We start from the raw sequence: 21,761 nt of genomic DNA, 5'->3' as shown, positions 1-21,761 counted from the left end.
ATTTCCGGCAACTCATTCATTCCCTGGCTACTCCCAGAAATTTATAATACAACACGAAAGTCACTTTAAATAAGTTTCTTATGTCGTTAACAAATATCAGTAACAAGATAATTTATAATACAACACGAAAGTCACTTTAAATAAGTTTCTTATGTCGTTAACAAATATCAGTAACAAGATCATTTTAGAATCACGTAAATAATAATGAAAATTGATAATCACGAAGAAGCTGTTTGACCTCATTCACAATTTACTACAGGCGATTTTCGGGTTTGCCACAATTCTTGGCAATAATGGCGTACTATACAGGTGTGAGTCTTCTTGTAGGTCACGGAAAGAGACGAGTAGTTACGAATGCATGTTTCATAGAAACATGTGGAGATGATAGGCTCTTAGGAAGTAGCAATTAACTTACTTACATACATACTTTCTGGGGACAAGTTCCGATGTGGAGACATTTTAGACATATACTATATTGCTGTGATCAATAGTTGCAACATAAATAATCTAGATAAATTAAAACATAATTAGCACTCAATACTGGAAAAATAACAAAACGTTGACAGTGATGAGTTACAAAATATTTCGCTAGTGGTAATCTTTGAAACACTACACGGATCATAATATAACCGAGATTCGTTTACATGCATTAAGCCACGACAAACTGATAACTTATTTATCAGACATTAAAGTCAAAAGATTCCTGTGGGCTGTTTTTCAAAATGACACAAAAAATTAAATAAATAAATAAATATCAAAGTCAGATTGTCTTTCAGATGGCATAAGCCCCAACGGTTTCAAACTGTATTTCTATGTTTTTCAGATTTCAATTCAGAGTTAAAACAATTGCCTACCTGTGTCTCTTGTTTGGCAGAATTTTTGTCACAAAGTGTCATGTTTATACTAAAATTTAATGCTTGAGCTTTATTATAAACTCACTGCCAACAGTTTTTATATGATTCTGATAAAAAAAATAACAGCAGCGATGGCTAGTCATATACCACTGTCCTTATCTACAGGCGACTTTCACGTTTTTAAATATTTAAAACAGATACTTGAAGTTCATGAGATCTTGTTGATCATACCATTGGGTGCAATAGATATTAGACTAGGTACAGTCAAAACAATTTAAAGCAAAGGCCTTCTACCCTTCATAAGAAAATGGTATCATCCATCCTTTGAAGCAGAACATCCCATTCTAAGACAATGGGGCAAAACAATGATCAGATGTGGACAAACAAAGACTAGATTGAAGTGATTATTTTCACAACTATGCGAGTTCTATGGCATCAAGCAATATATTGCACAATCAAAGGTATTTTTAATGGAACAAAGGGACATAACTCTTGTTGCAAGGGACATAACTCTTGGCAGAAGACCCAATGACACAGAAGACTGAAAACTTTGTTGAAAAAGAATTTGAAAGACATAAAATGTTGAAAAACACTTGTGACATCAGAAGAATCAGCTAAATAACTCTCAAAATATCTCTCTGGACTAGATAGTGAGAGATCATTGGGCTGTATTACTGTATTGGGAGCGACACAACAAACAGGCTAGAGATAGGGGTAAAACATTCGTAAAATTGCAAGGGAGATTGTGACTCTGAAACATGTTTTCATGCATATATCTTTTAATAAAATACCTGCCCTGAACAAATGTGATGAAATCACAACAGATATGGGGAACCTCCTTCCTTTTCAAGTCAGTTTTTCCCATTGTTCCAAGAAAAATCTAATACATGATGAATACATATTTATGGTTCAATCAGTCTGTTCAGTGTATAAGGAACGGACATGTCAAGATTAAATGTTATGCACACTGAAGCCTTGAGAGTTATCTCCCTTCAAACAACTTGCATATCTTCATAAACACATCTTTGGTTATACTGAAAGGAATGTCATGGGTGCAAAACTAGCAAAGCCGAAAATATCAACTCTTTTTTTCAACAAAAAGGCACAAAACTACTCAAATAGGGATTAAACTTAACCAGCATCCATGCTGATTTCTTTTCAGTTCCATGCATCACAAATAATATAGGAAAAAGAAAACAAAAATAATGCTGTGGTTATTTCAAGGATTTTGTTGGGATTTTTAACATGTATAAACAACAACCATCAAAACAATAGAATCCTGGTTTGGTTTTGTTTAAAAAGAGTCGGTGAGATTCATAAACAAAGGCCTGAAACGACAGCATTACTTTCACAACTAAATACTAGCATTCACAGCAAAGTGAAAACTATAACAAGGAATCGTAGTCATGACAACCCAGCTTGGAATGTGTAGTGCTAAAAATCTTTCAAGTGATAGACATCTGTGACAGATATTATGCACTTCTTCACGTAACAATCAAACAAATATTCCATCAATCTTAACACTCAGTCAACTCTCAGATTGACAAATAATATTCAGAATATCATGACAATCTAAACACTGCACTTAAGGTTCACAACACCACCACAGCATCTTGGTGTATGTTGTAAGGGACAACTTGCAAAGTTCAGGGGAGATAACTCTTACAGCTTTGTAAAAATTTCTTTCTCTCAAATCACTATCACTCTCCTACATTATAAAAACACCAAAAAGGTGAGTTGTTGTTTATGTACAATGGGACGTAGAAACACAATGACAATGGAATATAGCGAAGATGATGGAATTGTGACATGAGGGGTAAAGCTATCGATCTGGAGGTCGCTCCGATATGAATAAATGTCGTCGTTCTCGACAGTATCGTTTATGAACTGGCCAGTCCCTTTGCTGGCAGTAGGTTCCGCAATACCTGTTAAAAACAAACAAAGAAATGTTAAAATAATAGAAAAATTCTTGTTTTCCAACAACAAACTCGTACTGATACAACACAAAAATAAGTAAAATCTGCATTCATTTAATAAAGATTCACAATTTTTAACATTCCTTTCAGTGTTCCATTGAGTAATAATCAAGGGTTTATGACTTTAGTTCTGGAAACGAGCACTATCCTTCATTGAAATTTAATTTGTCATGAAAAAATAAAAAATGTGAAACTAAAAATCAACAAAAAAAAGATTTAATAATATTTCGCCAGATCATGAGTATGAAGATACTGGCACATATATTCAAAACAATGCAATTTTTGTTTTAAAAATAATTCAATACACTTGCAGCGAGTGATGAAGGAATAACTGGGTTCACAGCTATTTGGTGGTTGAATGGATGAAGCGGCTCAGAGCTATTTGGTCAATGGTTGAAGGGAAAAGGGACTTGGAGCTATTTGGTCAATGGTTGAAAGGATGAAGGAGTTCCAGGGCTATTTGTCAATGGTTGAAGGGATGAAGGGGCTCAGAGCTATTTGGTCAATGGTTGAAGGGATGAAAAGGGACTTCCAGGGCATATTTGGTCAATGGTTGAAGGGATGAAGGAGTTCCAGGGGATGAATGGTTGAAGGAAGGGGCTCCAGGGCTATTTGGTCAATGGTTGAAGGGATGAAGGGGCTCCAGGGCTATTTGGTCAATGGTTGAAGGGATGAAGGTGCTCCAGGGCTATTTGGTCAATGGTTGAAGGGATGAAGGAGTTCCAGGGCTATTTGTCAATGATTGAAGGGATGAAGGGGCTCCAGGGCTATTTGGTCAATGATTGAAGGGATGAAGGAGTTCCAGGGCTATTTGGTCAATGGTTGAAGGGATGAAGGAGTTCCAGGGCTATTTGTCAATGGTTGAAGGGATGAAGGAGTTCCAGGGCCAGGGCTATTTGGTCAATGATTGAAGGGATGAAGGAGTTCCATGATTGAAGGATGAAGGAGGGCTATTTGTCAATGGTTGAAGGGATGAAGGAGTTCCAGGGCTATTTGGTCAATGGTTGAAGGGAGGAAGGGGCTTGGAGCTATTTGGTCAATGGTTGAAGGGATGAAGGAGTTCCAGGGCTATTTGTCAATGGTTGAAGGATGAGCACTATTTGGTCAATGGTTGAGCCATTTGGTCAATGGTTGAAGGATGAAGGAGTTCCAGGGCTATTTGTCAATGGTTGAAGGGATGAAGCTATTTGTCAATGGTTGAATGGTGTCAAGTGAGGGATGAGCTATTTGGTCAATGGTTGAAGGGATGAAGGTGTATTCCAGGGCTATTTGGTCAATGGTTGAAGGGAGGAAGGGGCTTGAGCTATTTGGTCAATGGTTGAAGGGCTGAAGGTGTTTTCAATGGTTGAAGGGAGGAAGGGGCTTGGAGCTATTTGGTCAATGGTTGAAGGGATGAAGGTGTTCCAGGGCTATTTGGTCAATGGTTGAAGGGAGGAAGGGGCTCAGAGCTGTTTGGTTGATGGTTGAAGGGAGGAAGGGGCTCAGAGCTGTTTGGTTGATGGTTGAAGGGAGGAAGGGGCTAGGAGCTATTTGGTCAATGGTTGAAGGGAGGAAGGGATTAAGAGTTAAATGGATGTGGAGTTACCTGACTTCCTGGCATCTGCCGCATATACTGAATTCCCTGATCTCTTTCTCCATGTTTGTGCAGGGCAGGTAGTGGCACTCGTAGTACACACAGCTGTCTTCTGGAACATACACAGGACAGTTACAGACGGTACTGGTGCTCATAGGACACACAGCTGTGTGTAAACAAACACAGAACATACAGAATGAGGTCACTACAACCCCCATGACTAGGTCGGTCAAGTCCAGAATGAGGTCACCACAATCCACATGACTAGGTCGGTCAAGTATAGAATGAGGTCACCACAATCCACATGACTAGGTCGGTCAAGTATATAATGGATTCACCACAATCCCCATGACAAGGTCGGTCAAGTACATAATGGATTCACCACAATCCCCATGACAAGGTCGGTCAAGTACATAATGGATTCACCACAATCCCCATGACAAGGTCGGTCAAGTACATAATGGATTCACCACAATCCCCATGACAAGGTCGGTCAAGTACATAATGGATTCATACATAATGGATTGACAACAATCCCCATGACAAGGTCGGTCAAGTACATAATGGATTCACAACAATCCCCATGACGAGGTCGGTCAAGTACATAATGCATTCACCACAATCCCCATGACAAGGTCGGTCAAGTACATAATGGATTCACCACAATCCCCATGACAAGGTCGGTCATGTACATAATGGATTCACCACAATCCCCATGACAAGGTTGGTCAAGTACATAATGGATTCACCACAATCCACATGACTAGGTCGGTCAAGTTGAGAACGAGGTCGCTACAATCCCCATGACAAGGTCGGTCAAGTACAGAATGAATTGAGTACAATCCCTGTGACTAGTTCAGTCATGTACAAGATTCACATTCTGTCTGTTGTGACAGTTAATGAGACTGGCCATACCTTCACTTTCTACAATTTCCCCATTGGAGTTGTAATATCTGTTGTAGACTGGCTCTGGGAAGTGCTGAAACAAAGTCATCACAAAAGTCAGTATTCATATATCAACCAACAGATAAGGGGAAACAACTCTGCACAAAATATGAATTCTATGATCAGAGCACGGTTTACACACTTGTCAGTCAGCTCCGAGTCTGCCAGGGCATGATGACACACATGATGACACACACATCAGCCAGTTCACACACATTTGTCAGGTTTATGATAAGAACAGATGGTCCACACAGGCCCGCATACACAAATTTGTAAGAACATTACTGACTGATTGAGTTTAGTTTTACGCCGCTTTTAGCAATATTCCAGCAACATCACGGCGGGGGACACCAGAAATGGGCTTCACTCATTGTACCCATGTGGGGATTCGAACCCGGGTCTTTGGCGTGACGAGCCAACGCTTTAACCACTAGGCTACCCCACCTCCCCTGCAAGAACATTATGACAAGTAAGAATTAAAATAAAAATGTTCATTACACCAAAATCCAAGTAAAGCCCATTCTGACATATGTCAAATGAAAGAACAATTCATGGCCTCTGAAACAAGATACTACACATATGTGTAAATGTAGGCAACGACAGCTTGCTTAAATATTTCTGCTGTCCGTTCTCCTCACTTCTAAGGGGTCTCCCTGTAGCTGTTGGACTGCTATCCAGTACAAGCTCTGTTCTCGGTTCTTGTTGGAAGGTTCCTCTAAGTAAGGGGTTGAGCATTTGGAGGACACAAGAATGAGGTTTTCCATGCGATTGTCAACAGTCACGCCATTTTTATGTACAACTTTGTAGCCATGTGCTACAACTTTGTAGCCATGTGCTAGCACCTCAATCTCTGTGCGTTCCTGTAACAAGAATGGATATCATATTTAGCATTCCCTCAATCAGATTGTGTGATTTAGCAACAATATATACATTGGTGGGTTCGAAACCTAATGACCAGAGCAAACAATTCCATGGTGAAAATATAAGTCAAATTTTAAATTTGAAAATTTACCCCCAAAACATATAAATATATACAGGTAGATGGATAGAAAATAAACTTCTTTGAAAATCTGTAAAATATGTCATGAAATTAAATAATGTGATGGAAAAATAAGAAAAGAGTTTGATGTGTTTTGATTTTTAACAAGTGAAATAAAAACTGAAAAATGATGTGAATCTAAAAACAGAAATGTATCGCCTCAAGTACTAAACACTCCATTGATCAATTGAACATCTGCAGCTTATTGACAAGAAACACCACCCAAAGATTCACATGTACGAGCATCTGCAACCTGAACCAGCTGGAGGGCGGGTGGGCGGAATAAATAGAAACATATATTACGAAATTTAAATGTTTTCACTAACTGCGTAAGCTATTTAAAATTTTAAAATTTAGATCACTTGGTAATAGTTCTTAAATTGATTTTTGAAGTACATCGAGTCATGTTGCTTCAGCAAACATTTTTTACATAAATATGGATGAAGAAAGCTCAAGTTGACCTGGGTTTTTTATTAACGCAAGGTTAAGAGTATTATTGTTCCCATCATGCATCAGCAGGGAAAATTGGGACAGGAAATTTTTTATTTCACATCAACTGACTGACTGAGTTTAGTTTTACGCCGCTTTTAGCAATATTCCAGCAATATCACGGCGGGGGACACTAGAAATGGGCTTCACACATTGTGCCCATGTGGGGAATCGAACCCGGGTCTTTGGCGTGACGAGCCGATATTTCACATCAAGATGGGTGGGAGATAAGGAACATAGATATAAATAGGAACAAAATCAATATATAAAATCAATCGAAGGTTCCTCCAGTTTGACAGCAAATTTAACAAGTCATTTCCTGAGACGTATTTACCACAATAAACACCTCAGGTGCTTAGAAAATTGACAAAGGGAGTTGTGGGGCTTATTAAATTGATTGATTGATTGTTGTTTAACGCCGCACTCAGCAATATTCCAGCTATATGACAGCAGTCTGTAAATAATCGAGTCTGGACCAGACAATCCAGTGATCAACAGCATGAGCATCATACTGCGCAATTGGGATATGATGACATGTGTCAACCCAGTCAGCGAGCCTGACCACCCGATCCCTTTAGTCGCCTCTTACGACAAGCATGGGTTGCTGAAGACCAATTCTAACCCGGACCTTCACAGGTAGGGGCTTATTTAACAATAAACAAGTTAAAATTGTCAGAACGGTCCTTAATAAACACGGATCTTATACATGGACAGTCAAAATAACTTAGCTAAAACATTCAGGAAACTAAAACATTTAATGGGAAATAGTAACGAGACAGTTACACACTCTTCCCACACTGCAGTGTTACCTGATAAAATCTGCTGTATGTACAAGAAAATATAGACTATCATGTGCCATGTCAGGCTCAGAATGTCGATAAATGTCTATAAACACAACATACAGAATGGTCCAGAAGATGATTGGGGCGTTTAAAATGGCAAATATGGTAATTCATTTTATCAATCTTTACCCTGTAGCTACAAAATTCCTTGTTTTATTCCAAGTTTACAAGTGACAAAACTTCCTGCTTGCTTACCATAATAATTCATGCAGATACTGTCCCGAACTCCGACCCTTAACAATATCGTAAGCATATGCATAGATCTTTGCTCCGTTGCCATCGCGATCCACTTCCACTCTGGCCTGAAAGTAAAGAAAGTTTATTTATATACTCTAGCATATAAGTTCCTGTCAGTTCGTTATCATTAAAAGCATATATGTTCCAACAAAGAAAACAATGTTCAAGATTTCAAGATGGCGACCTTTTCCAGCTTGTAGCTGAGAACAAAGTGGTTGGACTGACAAGCTTAAAATCTCACATGTGTGTTCGAATGGAAATGAGAGAAAGATTGTTATATGTTTATTTTAATTGGCTAATATTACAATGCATCCAAACATTTCCTAAAAGCATAAAATGTATATTTTATATTACACAGAAATGCCAACAAAATGTCTTCACTGATAATAAAAAAAATACCACATTTAAGCGATAGCCCAACCTTCAAACAATTATTTTACGTTAGACCAAAATATACCCTCGGTGAATAAAAGTAGTGGAATCGATATGATATCAACTCCATCTCAAGACCACTAGACCCTAAATGGTCCAAGATGCAAGTTTTGGGGTTTTCTAAAAGAGACGTAATATATACACGAAAATAAACAGTCCTTTCAATGCAAACATAAATGTACATTCTGTAATCAACAAGGAAAACGTGTAGAGGTATCTTGTTTCGCTTGTTATCAGTCAGTGTACATTGAAACAGGGATATGTCCCAGGTGAGGTCACTTAGACACACCAGTGAGCTCAGTGCAAGCCACACCACGCCCTCGATGTGCCACACATGGGACCCACCGGTCCGTTCCACCAGACACCTGTACTAATGGCGGCAAAATGCTTCCAATACCGAATATTTCCCTTATCATGACTCATAAGCGCAAAATTACCATGAAATCTTCCTGATGTGGGAAATATTGGAAAAGTGATTTCATTATGAACAAGCTGTTCAAATGAATATTTATCAATGTTGTTATTTTTCTATTGCCTTTCCCTGGAAGGCAAAAAATTCCAGATGCACTGTTAGATTTTATCTAACTCAGTCTTTATAAGCATTACGCATCAAGTATTCCAGCTGTCTATTCATAACAGGCAAAACAACATTATATTTGTGTCTGTGGTTCTATAACCTTGGATCATTTTGCTTTTGACGACATTACATGTGTAACGTATGTTATATTTGGGATTACACTTTCTTAGTAAAGTACAGATTTTAGTACTTTTGGGGTTGAGTCCCATCCGGGATTCGAACCCACACCCTCAGAGTCAGGCACCTAATCGCCAGCACACAAAGTCAGATGACATTACATGTGACTGTACTAATCAAATGAAAAACAATTTCTGGAAAATAAAACATTATCTTTTACCTATCCTGACAACTTGTACATGGTTTGCACGTTACCTGTGACATTGTGTTTAGAGTGGATCATTAATCATGTAAATTACACCCTGCATGTAACGAGGTGAAATGGGTTTCACATCGCATCACGTTCAAGATAATTACACTTGGCCAACATAAAGCAATGTTCATGCATGTGTCTGTGTCTGTGTGCCTGTGTGTCAGTCTGTGTCTCTGGGTCTTGATCGGTGCCTGTGTCTCTGTCTCTGCGTGTGTCTGTGTCTCTGTGTCTTGATCCCTGTGTCTGTGTTTGTGTGTCAGTCTGTCTGTGTCTTACTGACTGTGCCTGTATCTCTGATTACATGTACTAGCCTTGAATAATGCTAGTTTTCTAGTGCCAGCCCAATAAGATATTATGTCAAAGTTAACACACAAACCTACCTAGATACATTATACTGGCTTATTTTATCCCTTGTGACAAGCACAGGGCAGGGAAACAACATGTACCATGTTTTAATGTGTCTTGGTATGATGAGACTTGGACTAGAATGACCAACATTCAGTCTCCATGAAACCATGGAGACAGTTTTAACACTGAGCATCTGTCATTTTCATTCGAAGGAAAACCAATTTACTGGCACCAATCGAAATTAAGAAGGCCCTAGGTTCCTTATGACATGTTGCAATGTATTTTAATCTACCGAGGCCTAAATTTTCACCTCGGGACAAGGTCTCTTTGATTTTCATTCTTAATATCAAACACTAGTTTTGTGAAGAATAGTAAATTCCTGCATGTATTCAACTTTAAATAACAGTATTTTTCTCATCACAGAAATACAGCATGAGTCACATTGTTTACAAATAACATGCTGATATGTTGTTTACTTTCCCTCGGTGAGAAGGTTCACCTGGCATAGTGAACAGTTAGTAATATTCAAGTGTCACCCCAGTGGTCTGAGTCACAAGCTTAAGATCTTCATCTCGCCTGTCTGACTTGTAAATGAGAACTATTGTTCATTGGCTAATATTTCAACCACAATGCATTCACAGCTGTTCATTTTAGCTGGATTTTAGAACTAAATAAATATTTAGTTTATATCAAGTTTCAATTATTCTGTCACTTTCTTTGAAATTGGTGGTTCATTTTTTTTAAGTGGCTGTTCAATTACATTAAATTGTACTTTTATTGTTAATGACGTTGTTCAGTGGCTTCAGACATATCTGTTTTGTATAAAACAAACCACTGAGGAAAGTGTTGACACTCAAATTAACCAACAGATTTTATCCATAAAAATCGCGAATAATTTGCAGAATCAAACATTTCTGTGTCAAACCACCCCTGCGTTAGGGGAATTAAAGCAAAGCGTATCCATTACCAACAAGCAGAAAAAGAAATTATCGGTAGGCGTTTCTTCCTCCCAATTATTGATTATTGATGAACTTCACCAAATCCAATATGCTCTCAATTAGTTCTAACCAAAAATAGTTACAAGCCTTCACTGGGAGATCAGGAACTGGTCATTTTGTTGATTGAAATGTTCAATGAAAATTCACAAACGATTTTAACAAATGTAGAAGTAGTTCAATGTTAAAACCTGCATATGTTAAAACCATTGGCTGTCATCGTCATCATCATCATCATCACCACCACCACCACCACCACCACCATCATCATCATCATCATCATCATCATCATCATCATCATCATCATCATCATCATCATCATCATCATCATCATCATCATCATCGTCATCGTAATCGCCACCACCATTATTATCATCATCATCATCATCATCAAACAGATCTCAAGATCATATGAAAAATGAGATATCATCATCATCACCACCTTCATCGTCATCGTCATCATCATCGTCATCATTGTCGTCATAAAATAGATCTCATGATAATATGGAAAATAAGAAAATACCAGAACCTATGTAAGTATGTCGTTTAACAATGAGGTTTTAAAATTATCCATCCTCAATAATTCCTCCCTGTCCAAGTCAAGGGAGACGGACGGATCAATATTGCCTGAGCTGCATGTTATTAATCTCTGTACCCTGCATCCGTCCATACAACTTCATACACATGTAATCTGATACTGCAACCAGAAAATATTGATATTTCCCTACGACACTATAACAAAACTACCGGGTCGATGGTGACAAGTGCAGCATTGTTTTGACATTTAATTTTCTCTATAAATGGCCTACAGAACAAAATCACATGCTCTCAAAACGTATCTTCATATGAAAATATTAACCTACATTTAAAAAAAATTAAAAACAAAAGACTGCATATCCACATCAACAGATTTTGTCTAAAAATGAGACTGGGTAGAAAAAACAAGTTGTTCCTAAATAAATATTTAAAAATACACTGAATAATATCATTATTATATTTGAATTACTTTGTTTCAGTCAAACTATCACCAGTCAAAATTGTTACCCACAACTTACACACACATATTGTGGACAATACAAGGTATTGTTTATTGAACAGCAGTTTTGTATTCAGATCTCTCAAGTCCATCTTATACATGCAAGGCATGTCGTGGAAGTATGTTCAAAACTCCTAACACTAACAGCCTTTATCAATCAACAAATTTGTATTCTGTTTAGATGCCAGTCCTCTAACAGTCTATATTAAGAGGACTATATTTTACCTCCCTGGTTGGGTACTACTTTCGGTCCATCCAGTAACACCTCCGAAACCTGACCGGCACAATTTCTGGAGCACGCTTCCCTTCATGCAAGCTACATCAAATTACCCCATGATGAAATGTCGCCCGTCCCTCATCAGGCCAGAATCCCTGGTGAAACAAACCAGTTGCCTGATTTCGTTAATCAATCTCAACCACAACCCTTCCGCACTGGTTCAACTGTAGCAATACTGTGCTCAACTTCATTAAAGGCGCACTGCCATCGGTTAATGGGTTAGTGAGTGAGTAGAGTTTGATGCCATGTTGAAATGGAGTTCACTTTCATTGAGGTCAGCTTGGAATAACTGTGCACCACGCTATTGAAAGCCATGTGTACAGTTTGGTTTGGGATGAAAAGGGATCACAAAATTGGAAAATGCGGGAGTGAAATATGGATCACAGTACAGCTAAGGGAGATAACTCTGCACATAGACATGCATCACAGAATCAGGTATCAAAGATTCTTTTGAGATTCCAAAATGAACTCCATGTGAGTGAGTCAAAAACGTTTTACGCAATTTTTAAGAATATTCCATTAATATCAGATCAAATGACACCAGAAAAGGGCTTCACACAATGTACCCATCTGGGACATCCAACTCGTGTCCACACCATGACAAGGGAATGCTTTAACTAGCTTGCTCCTCCACCACCTAAGTGTAATGAAATCTACTTGAAAATGCATTCAAAATAGCAAAATGTTCTCAGTAAAATTATAACTGTTGCAAACAAACAAATAATACATTCATATATTTAAAAAAAATAAATTATATACCAATCTACATCAGCTAGTTTTGAAAACGACAGCCCCTCTCTACGTTCCTAACAACATAAATATGAGACTGAGAAATTGTCGTTATTGCTAAAAATCAACATTTTTCAAAAGATATCCTCCACACCCATTTCATATCAAGGAACTTTTAATCAAATGGTAACAAAAATAATCAACGTCTAAACAAGCTCCAATACAGTATGGCTTTAATGGAATTTTATCAGATTTCAACTTTGGCACAAACCAAAAATCTTCTACAAGTGATTTAATTCCAGACCCTGTGGACTCCAATTCTACATGATTCAAGCGAAGCACCCGTTAGTCCATTAATTCAGACTTCCCCAACAGGTCTGACTGTGCACGTTCCATCTATGTCCAATCCAATCCTTATCAGAGCTGCTGAGAAAATTAGTGGTGAGTTTGCAATTTGAATTTCCAATCTTGGTTGGGTTTACAACCAAGATGCTAAGACATGGCAATATTTATGACATTATTGCTTCTACGAACCCCCTGGCAGAACAACCTTGACTGAACTACAATATCTTTACTTAATCTTAGAAAAACTACACTCGCCAGAATTCCTGGGTTGGTCAAACTGTACCATGTATGTAAATGGCTAACCCTACAAGACCTCATAATCTTGTCTTAAGGCCAATTATGCGTCTTTTACAGGCAAACCAGATTAACAAGGCTGATGGAATAATTAAGTAGGCAGCGATGTATATCCTCAGAGTGATGTGGACTTGCCCACTCTTGACTTGCCAGTTGTCTGGTATATGATATCTTCTGTTTCTGAATAACGTTTGTATGAATATTCATGCACCTCAATCACATATTTGGTCAACGCTTCTATAAACGGTGCCACCAGCGCAGGCTGTCAAAACAAGGACAGGATATATTGGATTAATTTTGTCAGTAACATGTTTGTCTGACTGACTGACTGACTGAGTTTAGTTTTACGCCGCTTCTAGCAATATTCCAACAATATCACGGCGGGGGACACCAGAAATGGGCTTCACACATTGTGCCCATGTGGGAAAACGAACCCGGGTCTTCGACGTGACAAGCCAACGCTTTAACCACTAGGCTACCCCACCGCCCTGTTTGTCTGAACATATATAGATGGCATTTAGATATCAACCACAAACTGATAGAAAAACGATTGTCTACATAAAATATATTTCCACAACAAAACATCAATAATACTTTGATAACGGTCAGTAGTGTCATTCAGGTTCTAAAAACAATTGAAAATGTCAAATTTATAACATGGTACTCAAAGCCAGACTTATCTAATTACTCGTTACTGAAATATGGTCTTATCTGAATTAGTAATTTATTGTCCATCTTGCAAAAGCTTAATTTTTAATTAATTTATTTATTCTAACCTTATGCACTTGATACATGAGTAACAATAAAAATGGTTTTCATGGCACCAATCAACCATTTTGCAAATCATGGAACCAGTCATTGACAAATAATCAACACCTGTCAATAGCAGGTATGGGATCCACAAGATGCAGTGACATACTGAAACCTAGGAACCATGCTTACAATAAGCTTAGATATTTAAAACAAATTTGAGCCCACATCATAGTTTTCTGTTGAATCCACGATTTGATACTTAGCAAAGTATGAATAGTATACTACAAGAAAATGTAGGTTTTCACTTCTAAATCAATCTTTGCGAAAACTTTTTGTAAAATATTCTCCATAGAGAAATATAAAATAACACTGGTTTTACAGCCAGTCTGTCTCCTATACCCACCACTAAGGCGACTGTAGGTGTTTGTTAAACAGTCCGATCACAATCTGACTAATGTGAGGAAACAATGCCCAGCCACCTGGCCAAACTTCCTGGAACTACAGGGCTACCAAAGTAGGCGATCCCAGACTTCCCTCCACACAGCGCCTCTCAATCACCAACGGAACACTTCCATACAAGAGCTTTCAGTGTGAGAGTCCTTTTTAAAGGGGAACTCACAGATGAATATCAGGCTGGGTGCTTCTTATTTGGCTGGTCTGCTTATGTTCCACAGATAACAAGTGAAAGTGTTTTCCTATCATAGGATGTGTTTCCCTAATGGCTGTTTCAGTGTTCATCTTCATCCCCTGTCAATTACGGTCAGTGACAACTTACTAAAAGTAAAATTTGAGGAACTATTTGAATCACTAGGCTTTTATGTCACAAAATTTTCATTTCAAGTTTAACCATAAAATCCATATTTTTATGTGTGTATATACAAAATAAGAAATAGAAATCAAAAAAAGAATTAAGAAAAAAATGAAATGAATTGACAATTTTAGGAAGGTTGACATTTTCAATACAGTGTCATTCAGGTTCATCATCATGGCAGGTTGTTGTGAATGTCTACAACAAAGATGGCATCTGCAGCACCAACAATCTAACCATCAAGAAACTCGCGTCTGCGCTATGATCACTGAGAGAGAGAGAGAGAGAGAGAGACAGAGACAAAAAGAGAGAGAGAGACAGAGACAGACAGAAAGAGAGACAGAGAGAGAGAAAGAGAGAGAGAGAGAGAGAGGGAGAGGGAGAGGGAGAAGAAGGGTACACCAAGCATGATTTTAAAGAATGCAAAAAATGAGGAATCAAACCCAAGCATGACAACACCCGTACTACTGGACTACCATATCATACCCAGCAACATCTTACGTGTATTAGAACTTGGTACCTATTCTGTTCCACTGACATTTGGTGCTACAAGAAATTTAAACAATTTTTATCTCATTAAAGCAGCTATCAGGGAGAGGATAAAAGAAAACTCAAGAATCTGTTTAAAATCTGATGAAGAAAAGATGCAGACAAGGCCAAACTTAATTACTTTAAAGTCAACTGTTTTCTTGCTTCTTGTTTTAATGCCTCAACAATTTAGCAGAAGAAAAGCTCCCTCGGAAACAAGATAACTAATGCAACGCCCCCTGCTTATTCCATCACGGAAAATGTGATATTCCTTGAGACCAAGAACTCAGATGAAACGAGTCCCCCACACAAGGGACTACAGGTTCTCAAATCATGAATTATATCTTGAAGGACGAGACTCTTCCAACAAAAGTGAAAAGCAAAAAATGATGGTCTGCACAATCTCACACATGCGCCGTAGCGAACCCCAATCCAATCTCAAGACACACTAATTTCAACCTCTTCGGTTTTTTCCCAACCGACACAACCATTTATTTTTTAATCAAATAATTGCTAATGATCTGCTCTTTTTTGCCAAAATGTCAACGCTTCCAGGTTATCTGGAACAATGTTAGTACAAGCATTTCAACAACCACCAATATGTATTTATGATAATATTGATAATCAGTACCATCAAAATCAGATACAGTTGAACCAAAACAAAACCAGCAAACTCCTTCATCAATATCCAACCTCCCTAATTCAGACTGACTGTACAGATATACCGATTGCTTAGCCTACATCCGATCAACTTAAGATACAGCCCAACCAGCCCGGGAAGGTGCCACTCTAACCTTTATCCTGTTCTCTCTAAGTTGATCCAACTGTAGGATAATGATCCAACTGACTGCAGTGAGTTGAGTCTGAGATATCTGCTGGAACAACCAAAGACCATTCCACCTTCAACCCATCAGATGATCCATCGAGTTGCTGCAAGACTGTATGAAAACCACACACCTCAAAGGGTGGGGACATCCATACTGAATGAAGACTCTCTCACAAGAAAGCTCACATTCACTTAAACCAGATTCATAGGGGCGTAGTTTCCGTACCAATTGTATTGCAGGGAGAAAGCTAAATACCACCTCTGCCGACCTCAAGGCAAAACTGGCAGCCAACATCCAAGGGCGTCACATTTATCCCTTGGTATGATGCTGATCTAGTGGGCGCGGAATGCAGAAATGATGCAGTGAATTGATACATTCTTCACTTGTACTTCCTTCACGATTTGGGCAGACATGCATCAAATATGTCTCCCAATTACCATTCAATATCTGATGAAGAAAGACTCACACCTCTTTAACAAGAATATCATTGAAACTTACTAAAAGAACCTTAGGGCAGTTTTATGTCTTTAACCAATGTGTAACAAAAGACCAAAACACATTTAGATTTGTTACTATGAACTTTTTTAAGCTAAATTGGTTTAAAACAATCGTTATCTCAGCAGGTGTTTGAAATACACTTCAGTCAAGAGGAATATGGGTTATTATTCCTGTTCTTGAATGTAATTACATTTCAATATATACATGAAGGTTTTCTATAAAAATATTGTGCAGATCAATATCCAAATAACATTAAAAGGAGGGAAGAATATAAAGCCACAACTGGAACACACCAGAGCAGTTACTGTTATCTCTGGGACTGGAGCTTCAAATTTTCACCAGCACTGGTACTAGTAGAACTGTATTTTGTGTATTATCAGAAGACTCTTCTAGGTGCCTAGTAAACCCCAAAGGGAGGAAACACAGTGACAAATAACAGTGCCCACTAAAAATAATATTTTTGTTTATTTAGTAGTACCAAGAACAATCTCATTGATTTGATTACTGATACCCAAGAATTATACATCTCTACAAGGAACTCTCACAAAAATACAGACCAATCAAGACTGGACCACATCGTTGAATTTTGTTTGTCTGTCAGCAATTCAGCAATCATGTTTATTGAATTGAATTATGGCTCCAGTTGAGTTTGTAAGATGTAAAACTTACCTCAAATACAAACTGCTCAACCAAGGATATGTCTCGCTCGTCAAGAAGGGCATACTTTGTCTGAAATAAAAACAAATAAAAATAAAAACATGTAAAACCACACAACAATAAGCTTATACTGCCCCAGCTAAGGGAAGCAATTCTGGTCTGTTAAAATTGGACATGACTATGATCTGTTGAACTTCATGCAATGAATTTAAGAACCATAGAAAGCCCCCTCAATGAAATTATCGCAAATTGCAATTCTAAAACTAAAAGCCATAGGTTCTCTAAATATTTCCTAGTCAGAATGACTTCATTCTTACAAACAAATACACTCATACAATATTCCACCAGTGTTTCAATATTATTCATCAATCAAGCTACAGACTTAACTATTAATTCCTTGATTCCCAGAAGAGTCAATTACTGTGTAATTCAGGGCATCGATTCTTCAGGTTCTTTCAGGTCTGCATGAATGTTGGTATTGTTACCAACTCAAGACACAGAACGCTTGGCATTTATAATGAGACAAAAGGAGACCAGGATTTCCTAGATTGAGAAGATTGTGACACAGAATGTTAGAATTGTTAAAGTATATAAAAGGAGCTCTTTTTGATTTGCAAGGGCTGTATTTTTCATTCATTATTGTCTGGGTCAGTCTCTATAACTATATCTATGTAAACTAATGATTAGTCTCTGAAATTAGGGCTGGGACGGGTAACCCGGATACCCGGGACGGGTGGGTAAAGAGTTGGACCCGGGTACCCATCACATTACCCGGACCCGCTTTGATCACGTGACTAATGAATGGAGAATAAATTTAATGTGTTATTATTTTATTTACAAGATTTTGGTCTTATGTTCGAGATTGTGGACCCAATTTGCACCATAAGCTCACAAGATATCAATGTAAACAAATAAGCATGTCACTTGTAACATAGGTTGCAAGTACGCAAAGTAGTTTATTGTTCACTAGGGTTGTAACGGTGCATCGAACTATCAATGAATTGCAATTGTTGAGTCTCCGATACCAATTAATCAATGGCAGAAATGAAAAACTATCGATGCATCGATAGTATGTGTGACTATCGATAGTTAAATAATTGACTTCCGTTGATAAATTCTCAATCCAAATGGGTATTTGGATGGTTATTTATTTTTGTTAAATATATATGTTGGTTTGTATTTTTTTACTCTTTGAGTGCAGATTTGTTTTAACTGTTTACTTAATCTGGGTTTCAAAAGAGACAGAAACTACTTGTTTTTATTTCATATAAACTATACATTCATTTGGGAAATGACTTCAAATGAGACAATTCACGGAGAAAAAAACTATTGTAATAGTATTGCAATAGCTGGTCGCAATAGACTATCGAGATCACAATAGTTGTTTCTCCCTCAATAGTCACGCTATTGTTTACATGTAAAAGACTCAGGAACGCAGACATCCGCATCAAATAACGGGTACCCAGGTCGGGTCGGGTAATAGGGGATTGTGTACTCGGGTAGGAAATTTGGACCCATCCCACCCTTATGTGAAATAACTAAAGCTAGTAACTAAAGCAAGTAACTAAAGCACAATACTGAACATGGTATCAGTCAGTTCTAATCCACAAAGTGAACAGCAGATGAAAATATTTAGGTTTTGAGCTGAAACAGTGTTATTCTTTAAAAGAGAGTGAGTGAGTTTAGTTTTATGCTGCTTTTAGCATATTTTAGCAATATCATGACGGCAGGAATGGACTTCACACATTGTACCCATGTGGGGAATCGAACCGGACTCCTCAGCGTGACAAGCAAAGACTTTAACCACTAGACTACCCCACCGCCCCTTAAAGAGAGAACAAAAGAGAGAAAAAACACTAACAGCAGACACCGTGACTTCCAAAGGTTCAGTTAATTTAGAGCCCAATATATGCATTGACCAAAAACCTCACAGTATTGACTACTGATCATGACCCGAGAATTGAACTGTCACAACGTCTTGGCTTGCCGATGATAGGAAGTGATATAGTTATATTTATGACCAAAAAACCCTGGCAAACCTACCAAAACATTTCAAATGAATTTCCTGGAGCATGACTGAAGAACTACTGGGTAAATCGATCCACGTCGCATCTTCATATCCTGTCTCTCCGAGTCGGAGTTCTGATCGAGCTCTATATCAGAGTCTAGTCCTGAATAAGCATTCTCAACATGGCTCTCAAGCCAGGTTATAATTCGTGGTCCACTGCCCACCAATGTGACAATTCAACCCCCTTATGATGAATCACTCTCGTTTACGGCAGAACGCCGGGCTAATTGCCTCATTGTTCTTGACACGGGGTAATTACAATTTCACTCGCTGTACGCCAGAGATGAGGGCCTAAGACAGCCATGTTTCCTGTGTGTGGCCAAATTAGTGCTGTTAGCATTGATGTACAAAATCAAACTTGGCACAAAGTGGTACAAAATCCACACAGTTTACGCTTGATTTTCAAATTAACCCAAGTGGTGCTAATTGAGAAACTGAGGTAGACCTTTACAACTATGTAAAAATGTTGAGTTTTACGTTTCTGAAACCATCACATGATTGACAGCTGTTTACACTATTTTGTTATCTTCATGTTGATCATCCACCCTTACTCCCATTCCAATCCTCTCATACCCTGTTTTCCATTCTCTCATACCTGTTCTTTCCCCTCCCCCTTCTGTCTTTCCCCACCCTTATCTCCACTGCATCCCCTGCCACTTCAATCTACCCCCACATCCCCAACGCCCTAACCTCATCTCACTGTTCATCCCATTCACCTTCTCTCATTCTCATATCCATCCATTTTCTCATTCCTTTACCCATTTTCTCTTGAAACAGTCCACCATACAACCCCCCACCATCCTAACATTGTCACTCCTTGCATTCCCAATCCCCACTGTCTCTCACCTACACCCTCTCTCAACCTACCCTACCCAAATCCCCCCCTAAAACACGCCTAGCCACACAATCCCATCAACCCCTAGCTTCCATACACCTAGTCTCTCGTACAGACCCTGAAGCAAATATATCCAAGAAAGCCCACACAAGTCTAGAAAATGTGGCAAGTCTAGATTTCCTCAGCTTCAGGAAAATGAAGAGAGTCTCAGGGCTCCTTTTCATTATATTTTTTTTTTTTTTACTATGATCTTTTTTCAGTAAAATATGTTCATTTCAGAGACTAGTTGTTAGTCTACCATACACCCTGCCCGACCCACCAGCTGTACATAATCTCTCCTTTAAACCTCCACCCCCTTCCTAACCCACCAAAGTAAGATTAAGATACAGACGAAGAAACCATAAGAGCATCCTTTAAGCAGCTTCAGTGTTTCTATAAAAGCTAGCAGTTAATATTCTTGTCTCCCCAAAATGACAGCATAAATTTGTAACCCGTCATGAAAAAAAGTAAACTTAGAATGTAATTAGCTTTAATTTATCCTGTAAAGGTCATAATCGAGATAATGCCCAGCGTGAACCTTTCGGGAGGAATATGTTTGTAGCTGTTCTTCACGGGGTTGCCCTGGTATTTGGAACTCCTCACCAGCGGCTCACTCCAGCTGAATTCGTAGTAGAAATATATTGATCCTGTTGCATTGCATGCTGGGAAGTTACAAATGCTATCTGTGTGTGTTCACAATGTGCGTCAAGACGTGACTCGAGAATCATCACCTTTTCTCCCACACAGAGACAATGTATTTCAAAACTACACCTCATTAATAATAATAAACATCATAATTTTGACAGAAACTTATCAGAAAGTAAAAACTCGTAGAAACAAATATGCATTGAATAGACATAACTTATTAAGAGTTTCCTTCGTTGAAAAGAATCAAGATGATTTTTGTCATGATGATAATGATGATATACATATTTGTTTATCAAATCATATTAATTTAGTGTAATGTCATTGTAACAAAGAAACTGATGTATGTTGTGCAGTCATTCACAACATTTACTGCTGATAAAATGAATAACAGAATGCTTTCTGTAATCTGTGAGGAGCAGGTCGACTACGCCATGCCCTTGAAATGTTAATCCTCAGAAATGACATATAAGCACACTAAAGATGTGATGGAAATGGGTCATCTTTTGAAGTTCATACATCACATGAGCATTCTGGGTTTTTATAGAAATTTATTCTTGTCACTAATGTAAACAAGGCTGAGATGATGTTAATTGTTCAAAATAACGCTTCTGTATTAGGTAAAACAGGAATAATTGTATGTAGCAAAACAGAAACGCAGTGTCTGAATTATGTTTCTCTTAAGAGATGATGATGATGATGATGATGATGATGATGATGATGATGACGATGACGATCTTATCAC

At 38.2% G+C, this 21,761-nt stretch overlaps 1 protein-coding gene across 1 annotated transcript in view; it reads right to left on the bottom strand.

Moving 5' to 3' along the window:
- Positions 1-263: 263 nt before the first annotated feature.
- The window catches only part of LOC124285299 (zinc finger MYND domain-containing protein 19-like), a 41,375-nt gene continuing 19,877 nt past the window's right edge, over positions 264-21,761 (bottom strand). Inside the window, 6 exon segments of the mRNA XM_046721505.1 lie at positions 264-2,779; positions 4,416-4,515; positions 5,319-5,382; positions 5,987-6,183; positions 7,894-8,020; positions 17,442-17,501. Coding sequence (XP_046577461.1) covers positions 2,677-2,779; positions 4,416-4,515; positions 5,319-5,382; positions 5,987-6,183; positions 7,894-8,020; positions 17,442-17,501 — 651 coding nt within the window. The 3' untranslated portion in view covers positions 264-2,676.

This window comes from Haliotis rubra, unplaced genomic scaffold, assembly GCF_003918875.1.
Source record: "Haliotis rubra isolate DU_JTF1 unplaced genomic scaffold, ASM391887v1 Scf358, whole genome shotgun sequence".
Lineage (NCBI taxonomy): Eukaryota > Metazoa > Mollusca > Gastropoda > Lepetellida > Haliotidae > Haliotis > Haliotis rubra.
Note: the sequence above shows the minus strand (reverse complement) of the source record. Positions and strands in the feature narration are given on the sequence as shown.